The 23,519-nt window shown below is 61.8% G+C and overlaps 1 protein-coding gene across 4 annotated transcripts in view; it reads right to left on the bottom strand.

Moving 5' to 3' along the window:
• Nucleotides 1-956: 956 nt before the first annotated feature.
• The window catches only part of DNMT3A (DNA methyltransferase 3 alpha), a 63,925-nt gene continuing 41,362 nt past the window's right edge, over nucleotides 957-23,519 (bottom strand). For 3 of the 4 annotated variants that reach the window (XM_036405145.2, XM_036405148.2, XM_036405146.2), the window contains exons 7-23: nucleotides 21,487-21,702; nucleotides 20,762-20,920; nucleotides 20,506-20,613; nucleotides 19,828-19,984; nucleotides 19,544-19,696; nucleotides 19,407-19,451; nucleotides 17,287-17,366; nucleotides 17,072-17,184; nucleotides 13,909-14,092; nucleotides 12,900-12,984; nucleotides 11,852-11,997; nucleotides 10,511-10,601; nucleotides 10,272-10,420; nucleotides 9,037-9,122; nucleotides 7,693-7,762; nucleotides 6,636-6,754; nucleotides 957-4,729 (exon numbers count right to left, since the gene is read on the bottom strand). In XM_036405145.2, coding sequence (XP_036261038.1) covers nucleotides 4,588-4,729; nucleotides 6,636-6,754; nucleotides 7,693-7,762; nucleotides 9,037-9,122; nucleotides 10,272-10,420; nucleotides 10,511-10,601; nucleotides 11,852-11,997; nucleotides 12,900-12,984; nucleotides 13,909-14,092; nucleotides 17,072-17,184; nucleotides 17,287-17,366; nucleotides 19,407-19,451; nucleotides 19,544-19,696; nucleotides 19,828-19,984; nucleotides 20,506-20,613; nucleotides 20,762-20,920; nucleotides 21,487-21,702 — 2,103 coding nt within the window. In that variant the 3' untranslated portion in view covers nucleotides 957-4,587. The remainder of the gene's footprint in view (nucleotides 4,730-6,635; nucleotides 6,755-7,692; nucleotides 7,763-9,036; nucleotides 9,123-10,271; nucleotides 10,421-10,510; nucleotides 10,602-11,851; nucleotides 11,998-12,899; nucleotides 12,985-13,908; nucleotides 14,093-17,071; nucleotides 17,185-17,286; nucleotides 17,367-19,406; nucleotides 19,452-19,543; nucleotides 19,697-19,827; nucleotides 19,985-20,505; nucleotides 20,614-20,761; nucleotides 20,921-21,486; nucleotides 21,703-23,519) is intronic. The other variant, XR_008509003.1, reaches the window with a different exon arrangement.

Below are 23,519 nucleotides of genomic sequence, written 5' to 3'. Positions count from 1 at the left end.
GGGCTCCACAGTCACCCAATTCCCACCTCCTGCCAGGGCCCTCCAGGACTCCACAATCACCCCAATCCCATCCCCTGCCAGGGCCCTCCAGGGCTCCACAATCACCCCAATCCCATCCCCTGCCAGGGCCCTCCAGGACTCCACAATCACCTCAATCCCATCCCCTGCCAGGGCCCTCCAGGACTCCACAGTCACCCAATTCCCACCTCCTGCCAGGGCCCTCCAGAATTCCCACCTCCTGCCAGGGCCCTCCAGGGCTCCACAATCACCCCAATCCCATCCCCTGCCAGGGCTCTCTGGGGCTCCACAATCACCCCAAATCCCACCTCCTCCCAGGGACGAGGGCTCCCCAGGGCTCCACAATCACACCAATCCCACCTCCTCCCAGAGCTCCACCACCACTGCTGCTGGGACTCCCCACACCCCGTGACTCCACCACACCTTTGCATCTCAGCACCTGCACTGGGACCCCACTGTCCCCCCAGACCCCAAAGGCACCAGGACCTGCCAGGACCCCACTGTCCCCCCAGACCCCAAAGGCACCAGCACCTGCCAGGACCCCACTGTCCCCCCAGACCCCAAAGGCACCAGGACCTGCCAGGACCCCACTGTCCCCCCAGACCCCAAAGGCACCAGGACCTGCCAGGACCCCACTGTCCCCCCAGACCCCAAAGGCACCAGGACCCCTTCAGCACCTGGATCTCCCCACCCACCACGACCCATGCCACGACAGACAGACCACACAACCACACAGGTGTTTTTTTTTTTCCTCTCTTTTTTTTTTTTCCTCTTTTTTTCTCTTTTTTTTTTTTTTTTTGCACAAAACAGGACATTTATTCAAGTGTTCTCCAGCACAAGTACATTAGAAAGGAGCTCGTCTGTATTATACTCTTCTGGGCACCAAAGAAAAAAGAAAAGGAGGATGGGATGGAAGCGGGACGGACAGACTTTCTACATCTGCTGCACGCATTGACCTTTATTAGTTCAGAACAGCTATGTCACGAGCAATACTCACACAGATACAACAGCGCCGGGCGCCCGCGGCACCTCCGGCCGTGAAATGCACAGTTCAGCGGCAATAAATAGAGAAGCGACCCTAAAAAAACAAACCAACAAAAAAACAGGGGCAACGAACCGAGAGAGAAGTAGAAAATAAACCTGGGGGGTGGGAGAAGGGGAGGCAGAGCAGCCGGGGCGGCCGCGGCGGCGCCGGGAATGTGGCGGCGGAGCCAAATCAAAGGGAGGGAAAAGGGAGGAAGGAGGGAGGGAGGGAGGAAGGAGGGTACCAGCTCTACAGCGTATTCCTCGGGATGATGAGTACATGATTCCCACAAATAGTTAAGCGTCAGCTACTTCAATGTCTAGGCTAAAACACATGAAATCTCTCATTTAGTTTTCAAGTACAAAGTTAAAATGCCTTTTTCTTTTTTTGTTTTTTTTTTTTAATAATAATATATAAGAGTAAAATAATAGTGCTCTTTGAAACTCCACTACGAGAAACAAAACAGTCATTGTCCAGACAGCAGACTTAATTTAACAATATATATTTTTAATAAAATGTTTTAGCACCGTGTTTGTCCCCACTCCCTCGGCGGATCTTAAGGAATTCAGGCCTTGCTGTGTTGTTTTGAGTTTTCATCTAGGGCTGTGCAACAGAATTTGTCTGGTTGTTTTTGTTTAAAAAAAGACGTGAGTCGGGTACGTTAAAAACTGAACTCTTGCCCCAGGCATCCCCACAGTCCCCACCGCCGCCGGCACCTGCTCCCAGCAGGAACCTGCTTCCCACGGCACCGGAACCGGCACCGGAACCAGCACCAGAACTGGCACCGGAACCGGCACCGGCCGCGCCAACGCCGCGCCGCAGCACCTGCTGGGACCCAGCCCTCAAAGGTGCAGCAGGGCCAGGGGGGTCCCAGGAAGAGCTGCAGGGTTGGGCTGAGCTGGGGCGGCCCCGGGGGTCCGCCGGGACCCCCAAACCCAGCGCGTGGCCGTGCAGAACCCACCGGCAGCGCCGCAGCACCGGGCAGCACCGGCACCCGGAGCTGCAGGGCCACGCAGGGTCAGCACCCAGTGCCACAGAGCCGTGCAGGACCTGCCAACAACGTCGCAGGGCCGTACAGGACCAGCACCCAGCACCTCAAGGCCATGCAGGATCAGCACCCAGTGACACAGGGCCGTGCAGGCCCTGCATTTGCCATGGCGAGGCCACGCAGGGCCTGCAATCAGTGCTGCAGGGCCATGCAGCACTAGCACCCAGGCCTGTGGGACTGTGCAGGACCCACAGGCAGTGCAGTGGATCCATGCAGGACCCACAGGCAGTGCAGTGGATCCATGCAGGACCCGCAGCCAGGGGCATGGATCCATGCAGGACCCGCAGCCAGGGGCATGGATCCATGCAGGACCTGCAGCCAGGGGCATGGATCCATGCAGGACCCACAGGCAGTGCAGTGGATCCATGCAGGACCCGCAGCCAGGGGCATGGATCCATGCAGGACCTGCAGCAGTGCTGCAGGGCCATGCAGGACCCGCAGTGCCCACCGTGCCCCACACAGGACACCCGTGGCCATGCCAGCCCCACAGACGGGCTCAAGGGCTCGGACAGCAGCAGGCAGGCAGGACCTGTGCCCGGTGCAGCGGTCCTGTGCCATGCTGTGCCACCCTGTGCCACCCTGTGCCACCCGGCCCCGGGAGCGAGCAGGAGCCCAGAGCCCGGGGCCGGTGCCCCCCGCCTGCCACCCTCACTCCCCGGCACAGCCAGGCCCCGCGGTGCCCCCACCGCGGCCGCCTGTGCCAGCTCAGCTCCCCGTGCCCCCCGCACCCAGAGGGGCCCCCGAGCCCCCGGTAGCACCAGGAGGGAGGGGAGCTGGGGGCCCCTCGCCGCCATCGGTCCCAGCACCTCGGGGCGCTCGGGCCGCGGCTCGCTGCCATTAGCCAGCACCCCGCAGCGAGCGCGGCCCCGGGCCCGCACCTTTCACAGTTAGAGAAGAGACGGCGGCGGGCCCGGGCCCCCGGGAGCCTCCCCGCGCCCTAGCACCAGTCCCTGCCCGCCGGAGCATAGCACCATCCACCGCAGCACTGCCAGCACCTGCTCCGCTCACACCGCGGCTCCCGGCCGCCAGCACCGACGCTGCCGCCGCGCCCCGTCACCCCGGCGGGCACCGAGGGGACGCGCTCGCTCCGAACCGCGCGCGGGCAGGGGAGCGATGGCCCGGCGGCCGCGGCGACGCCGCCGGGGTCCCGTTCCCGGCTCGCCGGGGCATCGCCCTCCTGCCGCCAGCCCGGCCCCGCGGATGTAGCACCAGGGTCCGGGAGCCGCGGCCATCCCCGCGCCATGCCCGAAGCGCCCCGGCCGCGCTCCGGCACGGGCGCCGCTGCGTCCCCCCTGCCCCGCCGGCGTCCCCGCCGCCGCCCTCGGCCGGAGCCCGTGCGCGGCGCCGCGCCCCGGTGCCACCCCGTGCAGCGGCGGGGCACGGCCGGCACGGGCCCTGGCGGACACCACGTACGCAGAAGAGCACCAGTACGCTGTGGGGTGGCGCCGGCGGGGCAGGGGGGCACCGCCGAGACGCTTCCGTTCGGGACAGAAAAAGGTTATTGCATGACTCGGGATGGAGACGCTTCCGCCCGGCCGCCCCGGCCCTGCCGCTCGCTCGGAAAGGCCCGGCACGTAAGGCAACGTGGAAGCTGATGTCTCGACTCACCCCGCTGTGTAAAGCACCATTATGAAGTCAGGTTGTACAGTAGTAACAGTACCTTTTATATATATATATATCTATATCTCATATCTATCATATATATATAAACTGTAAACAAGAGGTAACAGCGGCTTCTAGGATCTGCTCTCTTCAAGGTTTCCCGTGTGGTAGGCACCCAAAATACTGTAGAAAAGGTGTGTGTGTGGTGTGTGTGTTCCCGGCCTCCCCGCCGGGTTGGCTCCATGTCACCGGAGAGCGGTGCTGGTGGAACAGAGCGAGGCTCAGCCGCCGGGGCCGGGGCCGGGCCGGCCGGGCGCTGCTGGCGCGGACGGAGCGGAGCGGTCTCGGAGCGGTCTCGGAGCGGTCTCGGAGCAGAGCAGGGTCTCCTTTGCCTCCTCCGCCTCCCTCCCCGCTGGGCTTTCCCGCTGCCGTTTCCCCCTCTCCGAGAGCGGCGCTGGCGTCTCGTCTCGCCCGCTGCTCCGAGAAGTGGAAACCAAACCGACAGGAAAACCCAGCCAGAAAAGAGCGGAAAATTAAAAGGTTACCCCAAAAAAAAAAAAAAAAGGTTTTGGTTTCTTTTCTTCTTCTTTTTTTTTTTTTTTCTTCCGTTTCGTCGTCGTTTGTTTGCTTTCGCCATCTTCGTTTTTTTTTTTTCTTTTGTTTGCTTCTTGTGGTTCTTTTTGTTTTTAAATAGCTAAAGCTGATCCTGGGAAATTCCGGAGAGGACACCGACCCCTTTCGCTCGGGGAGACGTGTGCTGGGTTCCCGTCGGGCTGCGAAATCCCGTCTCTCTTCTGGGTGCTGACTCTTCTCTCATTCCGTGTGTTCACTTCTCTTGGCGTGGATGGGTTTGTTACCGACTCGCTCCGTGAGTGTGGCCAGTCCCTGCCCATCTCTAAACGCAGGCAAAGTATTCCTTCAGGGGCGCGAAGAGGTGGCGGATCACCGGCACGCTCCAGGACCTGCCGAGCAGTCTCTGCCGGGCCAGGCGGCTCATGTTGGACACGTCCGTGTAGTGCACGGGGAAGCCAAACACCCTGCGGGACACGGGGACAGGGAGGGGTCAGCGTGGCAGGCACAGCTCCTGCAGCGCCTCCCTGGCCTTAGCAGCCCAAGGCAGGGAATGCCAAGTCATGGTGAAGGGGCTAGAAGCCCCTCTTGGAGCCCTGCTTATCTCTCTGTAACCCTATAGATCCTCTTCCTTTAACCCCTGTTTATCTCTCTGTAACCCTATAGATCCCTTTCCTTAACCCTTATTTATCTCTGTAACCCTATAGATCCCCTTCCTTTAACCCCTGCTTATCTCTCTGTAACCCTATAGATCCCCTTCCTTTAACCCCTGTTTATCTCTCTGTAACCCTATAGATCCCTTTCCTTTAACCCCTGTTTATCTCTCTGTAACCCTATAGATCCCCTTCCTTTAACCCCTGTTTATCTCTCTGTAACCCTATAGATCCCCTTCCTTTAACCCCTGCTTATCTCTCTGTAACCCTGTAGATCCCTTTCCTTAAAGGGTTTATCTCTCTGTAACCCTATAGATCCCTTTCCTTTAACCCCTGTTTATCTCTCTGTAACCCTATAGATCCCTTTCCTTAAAGGGTTTATCTCTCTGTAACCCTATAGATCACTTTCCTTAACCCCTGTTTATCTCTTTGTAACCCTATAGATCCCCTTCCTTTAACCCTTGTTTATCTCTCTGTAACCCTATAGATCCCCTTCCTTTAACGCCTGCTTATCTCTCTGTAACCCTGTAGATCCCTTTCCTCAAAGGGTTTATCTCTCTGTAACCCTATAGATCCCTTTCCTTAACCCTTATCTCTCTGTAACCCTATAGATCCCTTTCCTTTAACCCTTGTTTATCTCTCTGTAACCCTGTAGATCCCTTTCCTTAAAGGGTTTATCTCTCTGTAATCCTATAGATCCCTTTCCTTAACCCCTGTTTATCTCTCTGTAACCCTATAGATCCCTTTCCTTAACCCTTATTTATCTCTCTGTAACCCTATAGATCCCTTTCCTTAAAGGGTTTATCTCTCTGTAACCCTATAGATCCCTTTCCTTAACCCCGGTTTATCTCTCTGTAACCCTATAGATCCCTTTCCTTAAAGGGTTTATCTCTCTGTAACCCTATAGATCCCTTTCCTTAACCCCTGTTTATCTCTCTGTAACCCTGTAGGTCACTTTCCTTCAACCCTTGCTATTGGACAATTTCTGAAACCCCTGTACCCTATATAAAGAGCTGGTGCTGCCCAGCTCTCACAGAAGAGCTGTCACTGGGACCCTTCAAGGAAGAATCAATACAGACATCGCTGTGGAACCCCACACAGCCTTCTCCTCTCTCTCCCAGCGTCTGCCCAAGGCACCTAGCAAGCTGAAGGGCTGAAATCACAACGAGCTGATAATCACTAAAGAGCTGATATCACTTAAGCTTGCTAAGGTGGCCTGTGGCTAAGAACTGCTTGGGAGCTTGGACAGTCTGTCCCAAACAGGACTGCACTATCTGGGACCCCTGCAGCCTGCTGGGGACACCCTGAACCCAGCAGAAGGTCACATTAAATCAGGGTCGGGGTGTGTGCCCCAGGGCCAACCCACCCTACCTTTCCATCTCTGTGCACCACAGGATGTCCTTGTCCCCTACCTCTCCATCTCTGTGCACCACAGGATGTCCTCATTCCTTGTCCCCTACCTCTCCATCTCTGTGCACCACAGGCTGTCCTTGTCCCCTACCTCTCCATCTCCATGCACCACAGGATGTCCTCATTCCTTGTCCCCTACCTCTCCATCTCCGTGCACCACAGGCTGTCCTCATTCCTTGTCCCCTACCTCTCCATCTCCATGCACCACAGGATGTCCTTGTCCCCTACCTCTCCATCTCCGTGCACCACAGGATGTCCTTGTCCCCTACCTCTCCATCTCCATGCACCACAGGATGTCCTTGTCCCCTACCTCTCCATCTCCGTGCACCACAGGATGTCCTCCTTCTCGTTCATGAACACGGGGAAGTGCTGGTCCTTGCCCTGCTTGATGGAGTTGGAGCGGGTGGTGATGGTTCTCACTTTGCTGAACTGCAAGAGGCACGGGCTGGTCAGGCTGGGCTGGGATGGAGCAAATCCCACCCTGGGAGCCACCACTGATCCCTCCTGGAACCCCCATCCTGTGCCCCATGGGCCTGGCACTGCTGCTGACAGCACTGGGACCCCCACCCTGTGCCCCAATGACCCTGGCACTGCTGCTGACAGCACTGGGACCCCCATCCTGCACCCCAGAGATCCTGGGACTGCTGCTGACAGCACTGGGACCCCCATCCTGCACCCCAGAGATCCTGGCACTGCTGCTGACAGCACTGGGACCCCCATCCTGCACCCCATGGGCCTGGGACTGCTGCTGACAGCACTGGGACCCCCTCCTGCACCCCAGAGATCCTGGGACTGCTGCTGACAGCACTGGGACCCCCATCCTGTGCCCCAATGACCCTGGGACTGCTGCTGACAGCACTGTGTCCCCCTCCTGCACCCCAGACACCCTGGGACTGCTGCTGACAGCACTGGGACCCCCATCCTGCACCCCAGAGATCCTGGCACTGCTGCTGACAGCACTGGGACCCCCATCCTGCACCCCATGGGCCTGGGACTGCTGCTGACAGCACTGGGACCCCCATCCTGCACCCCAGAGATCCTGGGACTGCTGCTGACAGCACTGGGACCCCCATCCTGCACCCCAGAGATCCTGGGACTGCTGCTGACAGCACTGGGACCCCCATCCTGCACCCCAGAGATCCTGGGACTGCTGCTGACAGCACTGGGACCCCCATCCTGCACCCCAGAGATCCTGGGACTGCTGCTGACAGCACTGGGACCCCCATCCTACACCCCATGGGCCTGGGACTGCTGCTGACAGCACTGGGACCCCCACCCTGTGCCCCAATGACCCTGGGACTGCTGCTGACAGCACTGGGACCCCACCCTGCCCCCTGAGGCCCCCCTCACCCCCAGCCCAGGCTGACCTTTGCTATCCTGCCGTGCTCCAGGCACTCCTGCAGCTCCAGCTTATCATTGACGGTGGATGCGAGCGGCCTGGGGGAGAGATGGTGGGCAGGGGGTGGCAGCACTGTGTCCCCATGCTGTCCCCTCCCCACCGTGGCCACAGGGCAGGTCTCCAGCTGGGGTTTGTGGGGGTCACAAGGTGGCCATGGCCGTTTTGGGGGTGTGTGGCAGTAATGGGCAAGAGGCAATTCCTGTGGGAGCCCATCTGTGGCCACTACACAGCCAACATCCAAGAGGGACACAAAGGACACAAAGGACAGCCTAGTGCCACCCCTGCAGCACAAGAGAGCTGGGACAGGACCAGCCACCCCCATGGGAGAACCACTGTAGGTTTTTAGGCTGTGCCATCACCTTTGTCAGACTCCTGCTCTTGCCCAGCCCTGACTAGGGTCAGGGGACCCCCAGAGCCACACCTGAGCTGAGGGAGGGCCCAGGAGCACAGCCCACCCTCCCAGAGCTGTCCAGGAGCACAGCCCACCCTCCCAGAGGCACCACCCAGGAGCACAGCCCACCCTGCCAGAGCTGTCCAGGAGTGCAGCCCACCCTCCCAGAGCTGTCCAGGAGCACAGCCCACCCTCCCAGAGCTGTCCAGGAGTGCAGCCCACCCTCCCAGAGCTGTCCAGGAGCACAGCCCACCCTGCCAGAGCTGTCCAGGAGTGCAGCCCACCCTGCCAGAGGCACCACCCAGGAGTGCAGCCCACCCTGCCAGAGCTGTCCAGGAGCACAGCCCACCCTCCCAGAGCTGTCCAGGAGCACAGCCCACCCTCCCAGAGCTGTCCAGGAGCACAGCCCACCCTGCCAGAGCTGTCCAGGAGTGCAGCCCACCCTGCCAGAGCTGTCCAGGAGCACAGCCCACCCTCCCAGAGCTGTCCAGGAGTGCAGCCCACCCTGCCAGAGCTGTCCAGGAGCACAGCCCACCCTCCCAGAGCTGTCCAGGAGCACAGCCCACCCTGCCAGAGCTGTCCAGGAGTGCAGCCCACCCTGCCAGAGGCACCACCCAGGAGCACAGCCCACCCTGCCAGAGCTGTCCAGGAGCACAGCCCACCTTCCCAGAGCTGTCCAGGAGTGCAGCCCACCCTGCCAGAGCTGTCCAGGAGCGCAGCCCACCCTGCCAGAGCTGTCCAGGAGCATAGCCCACCCTCCCAGAGCTGTCCAGGAGTGCAGCCCACCCTGCCAGAGCTGTCCAGGAGCGCAGCCCACCCTCCCAGAGGCACCACCCAGGAGCACAGCCCACCCTCCCAGCGCTGTCCAGGAGCACAGCCCACCCTGCCAGGGCCAGCCAGGGCTCAGCTCTGCCTGCTCACCTGTTCATGCCGGGCAGGTTCCCCCAGAAGTAGCGTGCCCGGTGTGCTGCAGACACTTCTTTGGCATCGATCATGACGGGGTTGGACTGAGGGAGGGAGGCAGGGAGAAGGGTCAGACCTGTCCTGGGGGTAGGCCAGTGGGGCTGGGTAGCTGTGTGTTCCACATGGCAATGCAAGATGTTTTCTATTACCTATTAGTTTGCTTTATCTCTCTCTCTGAGTGACCACAATCACACCTCCCTAGGGAGGGGACACTGCTGATAACAGCTATGGAATGTCCCTGCATGGCTGATAAGAACTATAACATCCCATTGGGAGATGTGAGCCCAGAGGGAGGAGCCAAGCATTCCTACCTGGATATAATCCAGGGGTTTGGAGACACCAGCACGGCTTTCCCCACGGGATTCCCCAGAGGAACAGCAGCTGCCTCTCCTCCCACTGGATCCTCAGAGGCAGAATCCATCCTTCTCTACAGATCCCCCTTGCTCCAGCAGAGCCAGCCCTGGCACTGCAGGAGGGCTGAGCCACAATTCCAATGGGACTGTGCCAACAGCCTGACCCACAGAGTGTCAGGCTGGGTTCTGACTCTGGCAGTGCTGTTCTAGTGCACTGCATTGTTGATTTTATCCTTTAACTTGGGGTCAATACAGAGTTAGATTGCTGTGCTGGTTTTACACCTTTTTGTTTACTATTTGTTTTTTTTATCGAATCCTGAACTGTATCTTTAAGATTAAATGTAAAACAAGTCCATCTTTCTCCTTTTGGACATTCAATTCCAAATCTATCACCACTTTTTCCCAAGTTTCTTGTAATCCAAGAATTTTCTCTGTTTTGCCTACAGGTTCTTAATTTGGATGGGTTATACCAGTGGCTGTTGACATAGGTGTGTGTAATAAAAGAGGAACTTTGGTTTCTTTCCATGCTTTCTGTAGCATTTGTGACACGATCTTGCTGGTATCCCGAAAGGGAAAAGACAACAAATGAGTGCCAGAAACAGGAAGATTTTTTTTTCTTTTCCCTATTAAAGAACTGTTATTTCCTGCTCCCATATTTTTTACCTGAGAGCCCCTTTAATTTAAAATTTACAGCAATTCAGAGGGGTGGGGAGGGTTTACATTCTCCATTTCAGGGGAGGCTCCTGCCTTCCTCGGCAGCCTCCCGTCTTTCCAAACACCGTGGGGCTGGGACCTGCGGGTCCCAGGGCTGCAGGGGGGTGGCCTCAGGCGGGCACTGACCTCCAGGAAGCGCGAGATGTCCCTCTTGTCACTCACTCCCATGGCCACCACGTTCTCAAAGAGCCAGAAGAAGGGCCGGTCGTCGCCCTCCTTGGGCCGGGCTTCGTGCAGCAGGCGGTAGAACTCGAAGAAGAGGCGCCCCGTGCCCTCTGCGGGGAGAAGAGAGGAGGGGCTGGGCTAAGGGCTGGGGGTCTCTGCCAGCCCTCTGTCAGCCCTGTGCAGCCCCAGCCCTCTCCTACCATAGAGACCCTTCCTGGCCGGGTTGACGATGGACAGGTCGTTGCAGGGGCTGCCCCCAATGACCAGATCAAAGGGGCCCCACTCCTGTATCTGCAAGAGGGAAAGCAAGGAGAGCCCAGGTGAGCCAGGTGCTGCCGCAGCCACGATGGGGGCCTGCGCCCCACCGTCCTCTTCTCACAGAGAAAAGCCAGGCACAATTCTTCCCAAGAATATTTCTGGGATTCACATTGCCTGAACCCCAGAGAAAGGAAACAATCCTTATCACTTGCTGTGCCTGTGTTTGTGCAGAAGCAGAATGCAACGTGGAGATTGTTTACCCACAGTGATGGTGTTTTGGTTCCTTGGCCTGTCAGGGCCAGGTGTGTGTGTGTGTGTGTCAGACTGTCACGGCACAGACACGAGATTCAGAGCGGTGTGAGCAGGGTGGAGTGCTTGGCAGGTTCAGTTTTAGATGTATAGAACAATACAGTATAATAAAGTCATTAATTAGCCTTCTGATATCCATGGAATCAGATGCATCATTCCTCTCCCCTTGTTGGGGCCCTTACAGCACTGCTATACTCCTGCAGGCATGGTGCCCCAAACAAAGCAAAATTTCCCAAGATCCATCAAGGTGTTTAAAAAAGAAGAAAAAAAAGCCAATAAAAAAATCCCAGGTCTGCTTCCCTGTCTACCCATGATGAACAATATGGAGATTGTTTACCCAAAGTGATGGTGTTTGGGTTCCTTGGCCTATCAGGGCCAAGTGTGTAGCCCCATATCTCTCTTCACAGGGAAAAGCAAGGCACAATTCTTCCCAAGAATATTCTTATTTCATTTGCTGTGCCTGTGTTGTGCAAAAGTGGAAAGCAATATGGGGATTGTTTGCCCAGAGTGATGGGGTTTGGTTTCCTTGGCCTCTCAGGGCCAGGTGTGTGTGTGATTCAGAGCAGTTCTGTGCAGGGTTGAGTGCTTAGCAGGTTCAGTTTTAGATATATAGAATAATATAGTAATAAAGTAATAGTATAGTAATAGTAGTAGTAACAGTATAAATTAATTAATTAGCCTTGTGATAAGATGGAGCTCTCCTCATATTCCTCCTTCCTTGGGGCCCTCACAGAGCAGCTACAGTGGCTGAGCTCCCCAGTGGGAAGGGACCCACCAGGACCATGGGGTCCCACTCAGGACACCCTGACACCCCCACCCTGGGCCCGAGGGCTGCCCCAAGGCTCTGGGGTGTCCTGGTGCTGGCAGGGAGGGGGTCAGGAAGGCACCTACGTGTTTCTGGGTGACATTGAGGGCTGCCCCAAGGCTCTGGGGTGTCCTGGTGCTGGCAGGGAGGGGGTCAGGAAGGCACCTACGTGTTTCTGGGTGACATTGCGGACGTCCCCGACGTACATGATCTTGCCCTGGTGCCTCACCATGCCCACGGTGATGGAGTCCTCGCACACCTCGGAGGCGATGTACCTGTCCACCTGGATGCCCAGGTCCTTCAGCACCAGCAGCCCTGTGGGGAGCCATGGGGAGTGGGCCATGCACGGTTTGAGGGTCCACAGGCCCGTCCCCAGCTGTCCCACAACCCAGGGCTGAGCCCTTCCTGCTCTCCCCTCTGGTGTGAGCCCTGGGGTGGAGCAGACAGGGCAGGCTGCCCATGGGAACACCCACACACCTGTCCATGGGAACAGCCACACACCTGTCCCCAGAACATCCACACACCTGTCCATGGGAACACCCACAGGAACACCCACACACCTGTCCATGGGAACACCCACACACCTGTCCCCAGAACACCCACACACCTGTCCATGGGAACAGCCACACACCTGTCCCCAGAACATCCACACACCTGTCCATGGGAACACCCACAGGAACACCCACACACCTGTCCATGGGAACACCCACACACCTGTCCCCAGAACACCCACACACCTGTCCATGGGAACACCCACACACCTGTCCCCAGAACACCCACACACCTGTCCCCAGAACACCCACAGGAACACCCACACACCTGTCCATGGGAACAGCCACACACCTGTCCATGGGAACACCCACAGATGTGTCCTCAGGAACAGCCACACACCTGTCCATGGGAACACCCACACACCTGTCCCCAGAACATCCACAGGAACAGCCACACACCTGTCCATGGGCACACCCACACACCTGTCCCCAGAACATCCACACACCTGTCCATGGGCACACCCACACACCTGTCCCCAGAACACCCACACACCTGTCCCCAGAACATCCACAGGAACACCCACACACCTGTCCATGGGAACACCCACAGACCTCTCCACACCCCGTGGCCTGAGACCACCAGCTGCTCCCACCCCAGCTGCTCCAACCCCCCACATGCCCTGGGGGGGCCCTGCACGGGCCATGGGGGCAGGGACCCGCACCCACCTGTGGCGATGCCATCGAAGAGCGAGAGCACCCGGATGGGCTTCCTCTTCTCAGCGGGCACCGGCGGGTACACCTTGGGGGGGTCCTGCACCAGGGGATGGGGGGGTCAGTGGGGCAGGGCTTGGGGGGGTCAGTGGGGAGGGGCAGGGGGTCACTGGCTGGGGGGGCTGATGCAGAGGGGCTGGGGGTCAGAAGGGAGAGCCTGGGAGGGTCAGCATGGCTGGGAGGGGCTGGGGGGGGTCAGTGGGGCAGGGGATGGGGGTCAGTAGGGCAGGGAGGGGCTGGGGGGTCAGTGGGGCAGGGCTGGGGGTCAGTAGGGCAGGGAGGGGCTGGGGGGTCAGTGGGGCAGGGGATGGGGGTCAGTAGGGCAGGGAGGGGCTGGGGGGGTCAGTGGGGCAGGGGATGGGGGTCAGCATGGCTGGGAGGGGCTGGGGGGTCAGTGGGGCAGGGCTGGGGGTCAGCAGGGAGGGGAGGGGCTGGGGGGTCAGTGGGGCAGGGCTGGGGGTCAGTAGGGCAGGGAGGGGCTGGGGGGTCAGTGGGGCAGGGGATGGGGGTCAGTAGGGCAGGGAGGGGCTGGGAGGTCAGGGATTGGGGGTCAGCAGGAAGGGGCTTGGGGGGGTTCAGCAGGGAGGGGAGGGGCTGGGGGTCAGTGGGGCAGAGGTCAGTGGGGAGGGGCTGGGGGGGGTCAGCAGGGAAGAGCTTGGGTGTCAGCGGGGAGGGGCTGCGGGGTCAGCGGGTGGGGACCTGAGGGTCAGTGGAGAGGGGCTGGAGAGTCAGTGAGGGGGACCTGGGGGTCAGCGGGGAGGGGAGGGGGCGTCAGAGGGGAGGGACCTGGGGGTCAGAGGGGAGGAGCTTGGGGGTCAGCAGGGCAGTGCTGGGGGGTCAGTAGGAAGGGGAGGGGCTGGGCTGGGGGTCAGCAGGGAAGGGAGGGGCTGGGGGGGTCAGTGGGGAGAGGAGGGGCTGGGGGTCAGCAGGGAGGGTCCGGGGGTCGCTGGGGAGGGGCACTCACAAACTCCTGGTCGTGGTTGTTGGCGAAGAACATCTGCAGGCGGGAGGGCCAGTCCTCGCGCCGCCGCAGCAGCCCGTAGACGCCCTTGTGGCCGCACATGTAGCAGTTCCAGGGGTCCTCCTTGATGGCCGCCTGCGCCGCCCCCGGGCCCACCAGCAGGTCCACGCACTCCACGCAGAAGCACCTGGCACGGGGGGCACCCAGGGTCGGCTCCTGCCAGGGCGGGCACCACCGGGAGCTGGGCAGCTCCAGGGCACGACTGGGCAATGCCCGCTGGGGTCCCTCAGAGCTGCCCACTGCCAGCCCTGGTGTGAGACCCAGCTCCACGCTGGGACCGGGCATTGCCAAAGCCTGGCCCAGCCCCAAACCAGACCTGGCACCACCCAAAACCCCATGGCAGGGCTGTGGCATCACCAAAAACCTCCCCAGTCCCAAATCAGACCTGGCATCACCCAAAACCCCATGGCAGGGCTGTGGCATCACCAAAAACCTCCCCAGTCCCAAACCAGAACTGGCATCACCCAAAACCCCATGGCAGGACCGTGGCATCACCAAAAGCCCCAGCCCCACCCCAGACCTGGGCCATCAGTGGAGCTCCTGAGCTCCACAGCAGCACTGGAGCCTGGCCAGAACCTTCCCCAGCCCTGCAGGATCTCATCATTGCCAAAACCTCCAAAGCCCCACAGCTGGACTGGCATCACCCAGAACCCCACAGCAGGACTGGGGCATCACCAAAAACCTCAACCCCAAACCAGACCTGGCACCACCCAAAACCCCACAAGCAGGGCTGTGGCATCACCAGAACCTCCTCAGCCCCAAACCAGAACTGGCACCACCCAAAACCCCACAAGCAGGGCTGTGGCATCAGAACCTCCTCAGCCCCAAACCAGACCTGGCACCACCCAAAACCCCACAAGCAGGGCTGTGGCATCAGAACCTCCTCAGCCCCAAACCAGACCTGGCATCACCCAGAACCCCATGGCAGGGCTGCAGCATCACCAGAACCTCCTCAGCCCCAAACCAGACCCGGCACCACCCAAAACCCCATGGCAGGGCTGCGGCATCACCAGAACCTCCTCAGCCCCAAACCAGAAGTGGCATCACCCAGAACCCCATGGCAGGGCTGTGGCATCATCAGAACCTCCTCAGCCCCAAACCAGAACTGGCATCACCCAAAACCCCACAAGCAGGGCTGTGGCATCACCAGAACCTCCCCAGCTCTACCCAGGCAGGACCAGGGCATTGCCAAAACTCCCACAGTCCCACACCTGGACCAGGACATTGCCAAAACCTCCCAACCCTACACAGGGGGAGTGTGGCAGCATTTAAACATCCCAAAGCAGGACTGGCATCATCAACAGCCCAGGGCAGGAATGTGGCACCATGAAAATCCTTCCATTCTTGCACTGGGACATCAGAAATCCTCCCAGCCCCAGAGCAGGACTGGCACCACTGAAATCCTACAGCAGGACCCTACACAGGGGGACTGTGGCATGATTAAAACATCCCAGCCCCAGAGCAGGACTGGCACCACTGAAATCCTACAGCAGCACTGAAGCATCACCAGAATTTCTCGTGCTGGGGCTGTGGCATCACCAAAACCCTGCCAAGCCCCAGAGCAGGACTGACTGGCAGCACCTGATTTCCATGCCAGGTCTGTGGCACTACCAGAACCTCTCTAGCTCCACATCAGGACTGGATATTAGGATATTTTATAATGCCTATCACAAAATATCCCAGCTTTGGTGCTGAGGTGAATAAATCCGGTCCAGGTATGGGTCTGAAATGCAGATTGAGCTGCAGAGGTTGAGCTCTGGGTGGAGCCCCAGCTTGAGCTGCTGAGCTTTGGAATAACAAAGAGGATGAGGAAGGGTGACCCAGCCTGTGGATGGACACAGAGGCCCAGCAGGAGTCCAGGTAACACAAGCAAGGAGATAAAGAGCTGCCTGCCAGCCAGGTGGGTGCACAGAGCTGAGGACTCTGGAGGGACTTGGAGAGGGGGGCACTGAGGGGACAAAAGCCAGGGGTCCTTCAGTGGGGATCCCTCCTCAGAGGCATCAGCTCAGCTGTGTTTGTGTTTCTGTGCCACAAATAAATGGCTTTAGGGAATGAGACGTCTGAGACTGCCATTGGCAAAGTGGGCTGGAGCCAGGGGGGAAACAGGGTCTGTGTGTGGGGTGGTGCCATCTGCAGCCACAGGGCTCTGGCCACAGCAGGACAGTCCCTGGCACTGGCAGTGTGACAGCCCAGGAGGCTCAGGAATGCTCAGACTGGGACATTTCCCTCATGGCATCACCGAATTCCCACACATTTCCTTATTGACATCACCAACTTTCCACACATTTCCCTCATGACATCACCGAATTCCCACACATTTCCTTATTGACATCACCAACTTTCCACACATTTCCTTCATGACATCACCCAATTTCCACACATTTCCTTATTGACATCACCCAATTTCCACTCATTTCCTTCATGACATCACCCAATTTCCACTCATTTCCTTCATGACATCACCCAATTTCCACTCATTTCCTTATTGACTTCACCGAATTCCCACATATTTCCATATTGACATCACTGAATTCCCACACATTTCCTAATGACATCACTGAATTTCTACACATTTCCTTCATGACATCACTGAATTCCCACACATTTCCTAATGACATCACTGAATTCCCACACATTTCCTAATGACATCACTGAATTCCCACACCAGGACTTGGCATCACCAGAACCTCCCCCAGGACTGGCATCACTGACCATGGTGGGACTGTGGCATCACCATATCCTACCCAGACTGGGACACCAAAGCCTGATGTCCACGGGGACAGTGGCACCACCAGGACCTCCCTGGCACCACCACACCCACCTGCTCCTGTGCCACAGACCGCAGCACTGCCAAAACATCCCAGCCCCAAACTATGCCAAGACTCTGGCACCACCAAACCTTCCCAGGGTTTGGGACATCACCAAACCCCCCCAGTGCCACACCAGGACTGGCACCACCAAAGGCACGTGGCAGGAATGTGGCAACACCAAACTGGCCCAGCCTCACGGCAGACAGGAGTGGGGCCCCAGTGGGAGCTGCCTGGTTCCAGCCCAGCCCCGTGGCACCCCCAGGCAGCCCCTGGCACCCCCAGGCAGCCCCTGGCACCTGCAGCAGTTGTTGTTGCCACACATGAGGACCTCACGGCCACCGCAGCAGATGGTGCAGTAGGACTGGTAGCCGTCGTCGTCGTACTGGTACGCACACTCCAGGAAGCAGTTCTGGGGACAGCCGGGGTGTCACCGTGGGCCTGGGGACACTGGGGCCCCCCCTCGGGGTGGGGTACACCCCGTGAGCCCCCCAGGCCGTGCCCCACAGCGTACCTTGCAGTTTTGGCACATCCCCCCGATGAACAGAGGGTGCTCCAGGGTCACGTTGAGGCTCCCGCAGGAGATGCAGATATCTGGGGGAGAAGGGGAGACACTGCCCTGGCACCCCACACCAGCATGGTGGGGACACCCCAAACCATCGCCCTGGCACCCCACACCAGCGTGGTGGGGACACCCCAAAACATCGCCCTGGCACCCCACACCAGCATGGTGGGGACACCCCAAAACATCGCCCTGGCACCGCAGACTGGCATGGGGACACCCCAAACCATCGCCCTGGCACCCCACACCAGTATGGGGACACCCCAAACCATCGCCCTGGCACCGCAGACTGGCATGGGGACACCCCAAACCATCGCCCTGGCACCCCACACCAGAATGGGGACACCCCAAACCATCGCCCTGGCACCCCACACCAGCGTGGTGGAGACACCCCAAACCATCGCCCTGGCACCCCACACCAGTATGGGGACACTCCAAACCATCGCCCTGGCACCCCACACCAGCATGGTGGGGACACCCCAAACCATCGCCCTGGCACCACACACCAGAATGGGGACACCCCAAACCATCGCCCTGGCACCCCACACCAGCGTGGTGGGGACACCCCAAACCATCGCCCTGGAACCCCACACCAGCATGGGGACACCCCAAACCATCGCCCTGGCACCCCACACCAGCGTGGGGACACCCCAAACCATCGCCCTGGCACCGCAGACTGGCATGGGGACACCCCAAACCATTGCCCTGGCACCCCACACCAGCATGGGGACACCCCAAACCATCGCCCTGGCACCCCACACCAGCGTGGGGACACCCCGAGCACCTCACCCAGTGTGGGGACACCCTGACCCATCACCCTGGCACCCCAAATTGGCATGGGGACACCCTGACTGATCACCCTGGCACCCAACCCAGCATGAGGACACCCCGAGCCATTGCCCTGGCACCCAACATTGGCATGGGGACATCCTAAGCCATTGCCCTGGCAACCCATGCCAGCATGGTGGGGACACCCTGAGCCATTGCCTGGCACCCCACCCCAGAATGGGGACACCCTGAGCCATCACCCTGGCACCCCACCCCAGCATGGTGGGGACATCCCAACCCCAGCATGGGGACACCCTGAGCCACCACCCTGGCACCCCAGACTGGCATGGGGACACTCCGAGCTATTGCCCTGGCACCCCACCCCAGCTTGGGGACACCCTCATCCCTTGTCCTGCAGTCCCCAGGACACGCTCACCCCATGCTGGCGTCACAGCAGAGCTGGGGACCAGCCCTGGCAGCAGCTGGCAGGACCCCCAGTGCCCTCCAGTGCCACCCCAGACCCCAACAGCCCCGGGGGGGTCCCTGCCACCATCCTGGGGGTCCCTGCCACCATCCTGGGGGTCCCTGCCACCACCCAGGGCTGGCCACTGCCACCTCACAGCTGCTGTCCCTCTGCCAGTCAGGCTGAGGGTGGGACAAGCCCGGCCTTCCTCCCCTGAGCTGCCCCACACCCCTGCGTGCCCCCTGTGCCCTGAGGTGCCCGGGCTGGCAGGGACAGCCCCTCTAGCCCAGGCTGGCAAGGACAGACACCCCCAGCCCATCCCCTGTGCCCTGAGGTGCCCAGGCAGGCAGGGACAGACCCGCCAGCCCATCCCTGTGTGCAGGACGTGCCCAGGCAGGGACAGACCCCTCCAACCCCCAGCCTCCCAGCCCAGAGAGACAGGGACAGCCCCCAGGCCATCCCCTGGTGCAGGGCGTGCCCAGGCAGGCAGGGACAGCCCCCCCAGCCCAGAGAGGCAGGGACAGCCCTCAGGCCATCCCCTGGTGCAGGGCGTGCCCAGGCAGGCAGGGACAGCCCCTCCCCAGCCCAGAGAGGCAGGGACAGCCCCCCCAGCCCAGAGAGGCAGGGACAGCCCCCTCAGCCAGAGAGGCAGGGACAGTCCCCCAAGCCCATCCCCTGGTGCAGGACATGCCCAGGCAGGCAGGGACAGCCCCTCCCCAGCCCAGAGAGGCAGGGACAGCCCCCCCAGCCCAGAGAGGCAGGGACAGCCCCCTCAGCCAGAGAGGCAGGGACAGCCCCCAGGCCATCCCCTGGTGCAGGGCGTGCCCAGCCCCACACTCACCCTCGATGTTCCTGCATTTCTGCCGCACCTCGTACACCAGCCGCTCTGGGGGAACAGGGGACACTCAGGGGCTGCCCCGGCCAGGGGGGACAAGGGGGAGCAGCCCCCAGAGAGGAGGAGGGTGGGCACGGGGGTACCTCGGGTGCGCTCGTCGATGATCTCCTTGACCTTGGGCTTCTCCTGGGTTGTGCTTTTGCGGGGTTTTTTGGCGGGCGGGGGCGGTGCGTAGGCGGCTGCTTCGGGCTCCACCCACATCTCCGTGTAAACTTCTTTGTAGGGGTTCCTCTCCTCTGTGGGTCACCAGTGGGGCCATCAGTGGTGGCCCCCCATCGGGTCACATCACCAGGTGTGTCCCCCAGCCCCCTGGTACCTCCCAGCCCAGGCCAGTGCCACCCTGGGAGTGTCCCCAGTCCGTGCTGACCTTCGGGGGGCTCCAGCCCCTTGGGGCCCGAGGGCTGGAAGCCACCCAGGGCCCACTCGATCATCTGCTTGTTCTGGATCTCCACCACCTTGGACGTGTCGCTCTCGTCGTTCTCGGGGCAGGCTGGGAAGATCTTCCCGGCCCGGCTGCTGGCCACCTGTGGGGTGTGCAGGTGTCACCAGCCCATCCTTGGGGGTCCCCCAGGCTGCTCTCGCACAGGAGCCCCAAAGCCAGGGTCCCCCCAGTGTGGGACAGCTGATTCTGTCTGCCTGTCTGACTCCCAGACACCCCAAAGCCCCCTTAGGGAGCACACATGTCCTTAGGGGGTCTCCACACCCCCTAAGAGACTCCAGGTGGGGCAGGAGGGGAGGCAGGGCCGGGTCCTGGCAGGGTGGAGAGGCAGCTGCTGCTTCTACAGGTGGAGCTGGTGCCCTGGCATGTCCCCATGGCTTGGCAGTGTCACCCCCCAGGCTCAGCAGTGTCCCTGCTGCCTTGGCAGTGTCCCCACCCCAAGCTTGGCAGTGTCCCCCCATGGCTCAGCAAGTGTCCCCCCATGGCTCAGCAGTGTCCCTGCTGCCTTGGCAGTGTCCCCCCATGGCTCAGCAAGTGTCCCCCCATGGCTCAGCAGTGTCCCTGCTGCCTTGGCAGTGTCTCCAGGGCTCGGCAGTGTCCCCTCACCTGCAGCACCTCGTAGATGGCCTTGCGGTACATGGGCTGCTTGTTGTAGGTGGCCTGGTGGAAGGCGCTGGCGAAGGAGCTCAGGGGCAGCAGCTTCTCCACACACACCTGGGGAGGGACAGGAGACAGCCGTGGGGACACCAGCGTCACCCACTGTCACCCTGGGGTGCCCCTTACCCCCGAGGGGTGCCACTTGCCCCTGAGGGGTGTCACCTACCCCCGCAGGGTGTCACCCACCCCACGGGGTGTCACTTACCACGGAGAACTTGCCGTCCCCGAACCACATGACCCAGCGGGTGCCCTCGGCGGCGCGGGAGCGGCCGGTCATCCACCAGGACACGATGCGCCCGGGCCACCAGGAGAAGCCGCGCAGCTTGCCCCACACCAGCTCGCCGATGCCGAAACCACGCCCGTCCTGCGGGCGGGGACAGGGGACAGGACAGGGGACAGGGCAGGGGACAGGGCAGGGTCAGCACGGTGCCACCCGGCCCGGCTGGTGCCTCCAGGTGGGGCGGGAGGGGAGGCAGGGCCGGGTCCTGGCAGGCTGGAGAGGCAGCTGCTGCTGCTAGAGGTGGAGGAGTGTCCTGGGATGTCCCCATGGCTCGGCAGTGTCCCCATGGCCCGGCAGTGTCCCCCCCCATGGTTCGGCAGTGTTCCTGCTGTCTCTGCAGTGTCCCCATGGCTCAGCAGTGTCCCCCCCCTGCCTTGGCAGCGTCACCCCACAGCTTGGCAGTGTCCCTGCTGTCCTGGCAGTGTCCACCCATGGCTCGGCAGTGTCCCCATGGCCCGGCAGTGTCCCCATGGCTCAGCGGTGTCCCCCTGTGGCTTGGCAGTGTCGCTGCTGCCTCGGTGGTGTCACCCTGGCTCGGCAGTGTTCCCCATGGCTCGGCAGTGTCCCTGCTGTCCTGGCAGTGTCAGTCCTGGCTCGGCAGTGTCCCCCCACAGCTCGGCAGTGTCCCCATGGCCCGGCCCGGCCCTCACCTCGTACTCGGGCTCGTCGTCGGCCGACTTGGAGGCGTTCTTGTCGCCGGCCTCGGCCACGGCGGGCTCGGGCGTGGTGGCCACGCTGGGCGAGGCGGGGTCGGTGGGCTGCTGCGGCCCGGGCGGGGGGCTGGCCTCCTCCTCCTTCTGCGCCTCGGCCCGCGCCGGCTCCTCCACCACGTTCATCACGGCGATCACCTTGGCCTTCTTCTCGGCCTGGGGGACGGCATGGCACGGCATGGCTCGGCACGGCACGGCACCGGGGCCCCGGGGAGCCCGCCGCGGGGATGGCGGCCAGCGCCCGTGCCTCAGTTTCCCCCGCTGACCCCCGGGACCCCCAGAACTTACCCCGGGGCCCATGCCAGGATCCCCGAGCCCATCCCGGTACCCTCTGTTCTTATCCCGGTACCCCCGAGCCCATCCCGGTACCGTTGGAGCTTATCCTGGGAGCCCCGGGGCCCATCCTGGTACCCTCTGTGCATATCCCGGTACCCCCGGGGCCATCCCGGTACCCTCGGTGATTATCCCGGTACCCCCCGAACCCATCCCGGTACCCTCTGTGCTTCTCCCGTGACTCCCACACGCATCCCGGTACCCTCTATGCTCATCCCGCGACCCCCCGAGCCCATCCCGGTACCCTCTGTGCTTATCCCGGTACCTTCTGTGTTTGTCCCGGGAGCCCCGGAGCCCGTCCCGGTACCGTCTGTTCTTATTCCGGTACCCCCGAGCCCATCCCGTGACCCCTGGGCCCATCCCGGTACCCTCTGTGCTTATCCCGGCACCCTCGCAGCGCATCCCGGTCTATTTCACCCTCTCCGGGTGCTCCCCCTCGAGCTCCCCGGCCCCGGCGGGATCTCCCCGTGCGGCCCGGCCCGCGGTGCTGCCAGTGCCGGTGCCGGTGCCGCTCACGTACCCGCGGGAACGGCCGGGCCCGGGCCGGGGCGGAACGCGCGGAGCCGGAACGCGCGGAGCCGGCCGGGCCGGTGCGGGTCAGCCCGGCGGCCCTTTGTCTGGGCTCCGGGTCACGTGGTGCCTCCCGGCCCGGCTGGTTGGCTGCGCTGGGGGGCGGGGGGGGGGCGCGCGGGGGGCACGGGCCGGACCGGAACCGAAGGGGAACCGAAAGGGCCCGAGTGGAACCGAGCGGAACCGAAAAGAGCCGAGCGGAACCGGAGTGACCGAGAGGAGCCGAAGAGACCCGAACGGCGCTCGGGCCGGACCCGAAGGGAACCGAGCGAAACCGAAGGGACCGGGCAGAACCGAAAGGTTCGGGACGAACCGAGCGGAGCCGAGCGAAGCCGAGCAGAACGGAGACAGCCGAGCGGTCTCCGGGACGGATCCGAACGGTCCCGAGCAGAACCGAACGGTTCCGAGCAGAACCGAACGAAGCCGAGAGGAGTCCCGGCACGGAACCGGACGGAGCCGAACGGCCGCGAGCTCTCCGGTCCCGGTCCCGCTGTCCCGGTGTCCTCCCGGGCTGACCCCAGTCCCCGTGGCGGTACTCCTCGCCCCGGCCCCGCTGTCCCGCCGGTGCCCCGGTGCCGGCCCGTCCCTCCCGGTACTCACGGGCCGTGCTCCGCTCCGGGCTGGCTGCGCCGCACGCCGCGGGGCCGCTCCCGCCGCCTTTTGTCCCGGGGCCGCGGCCCCCCGGCCTTTGTGCGGAGCGCCGGGACGGGGCGGGGGCGGCGGCGCCCCGGGGGCCTCGCCCCGCACGGCGGGAGCCGCCCCCGCCCCCCGCACCAGTGGCACCAGTTCGGGACTGGGGGGGGGGGGGCGGCACCGGTCTGGCTGCACCGGCAGGATGGACACCGGTCACTCTGCCCGGTTCAGCCCGGGATGGACACCGGTCACTGCCCGGTTCAGCCCGGGATGGACACCGGTCTGGGTTCACTCTGCCCGGTTCAGCCCGGGATGGACACCGGTCAGCCCGGTTCAGCCCGGGATGGACACCGGTCTGGGGTCACTCTGCCCGGTTCAGCCCAGTTCGTCCCAGTTCAGCCCAGTGTAGTCACTGGTCTGGGGTCACACTGCCCAGT

The sequence above is a fragment of the Molothrus ater genome, chromosome 32 (assembly GCF_012460135.2).
Source record: "Molothrus ater isolate BHLD 08-10-18 breed brown headed cowbird chromosome 32, BPBGC_Mater_1.1, whole genome shotgun sequence".
Lineage (NCBI taxonomy): Eukaryota > Metazoa > Chordata > Aves > Passeriformes > Icteridae > Molothrus > Molothrus ater.
The sequence above is the reverse complement of the archived record's forward strand: the minus strand, read 5'-3'. Positions and strand labels throughout refer to the sequence as shown.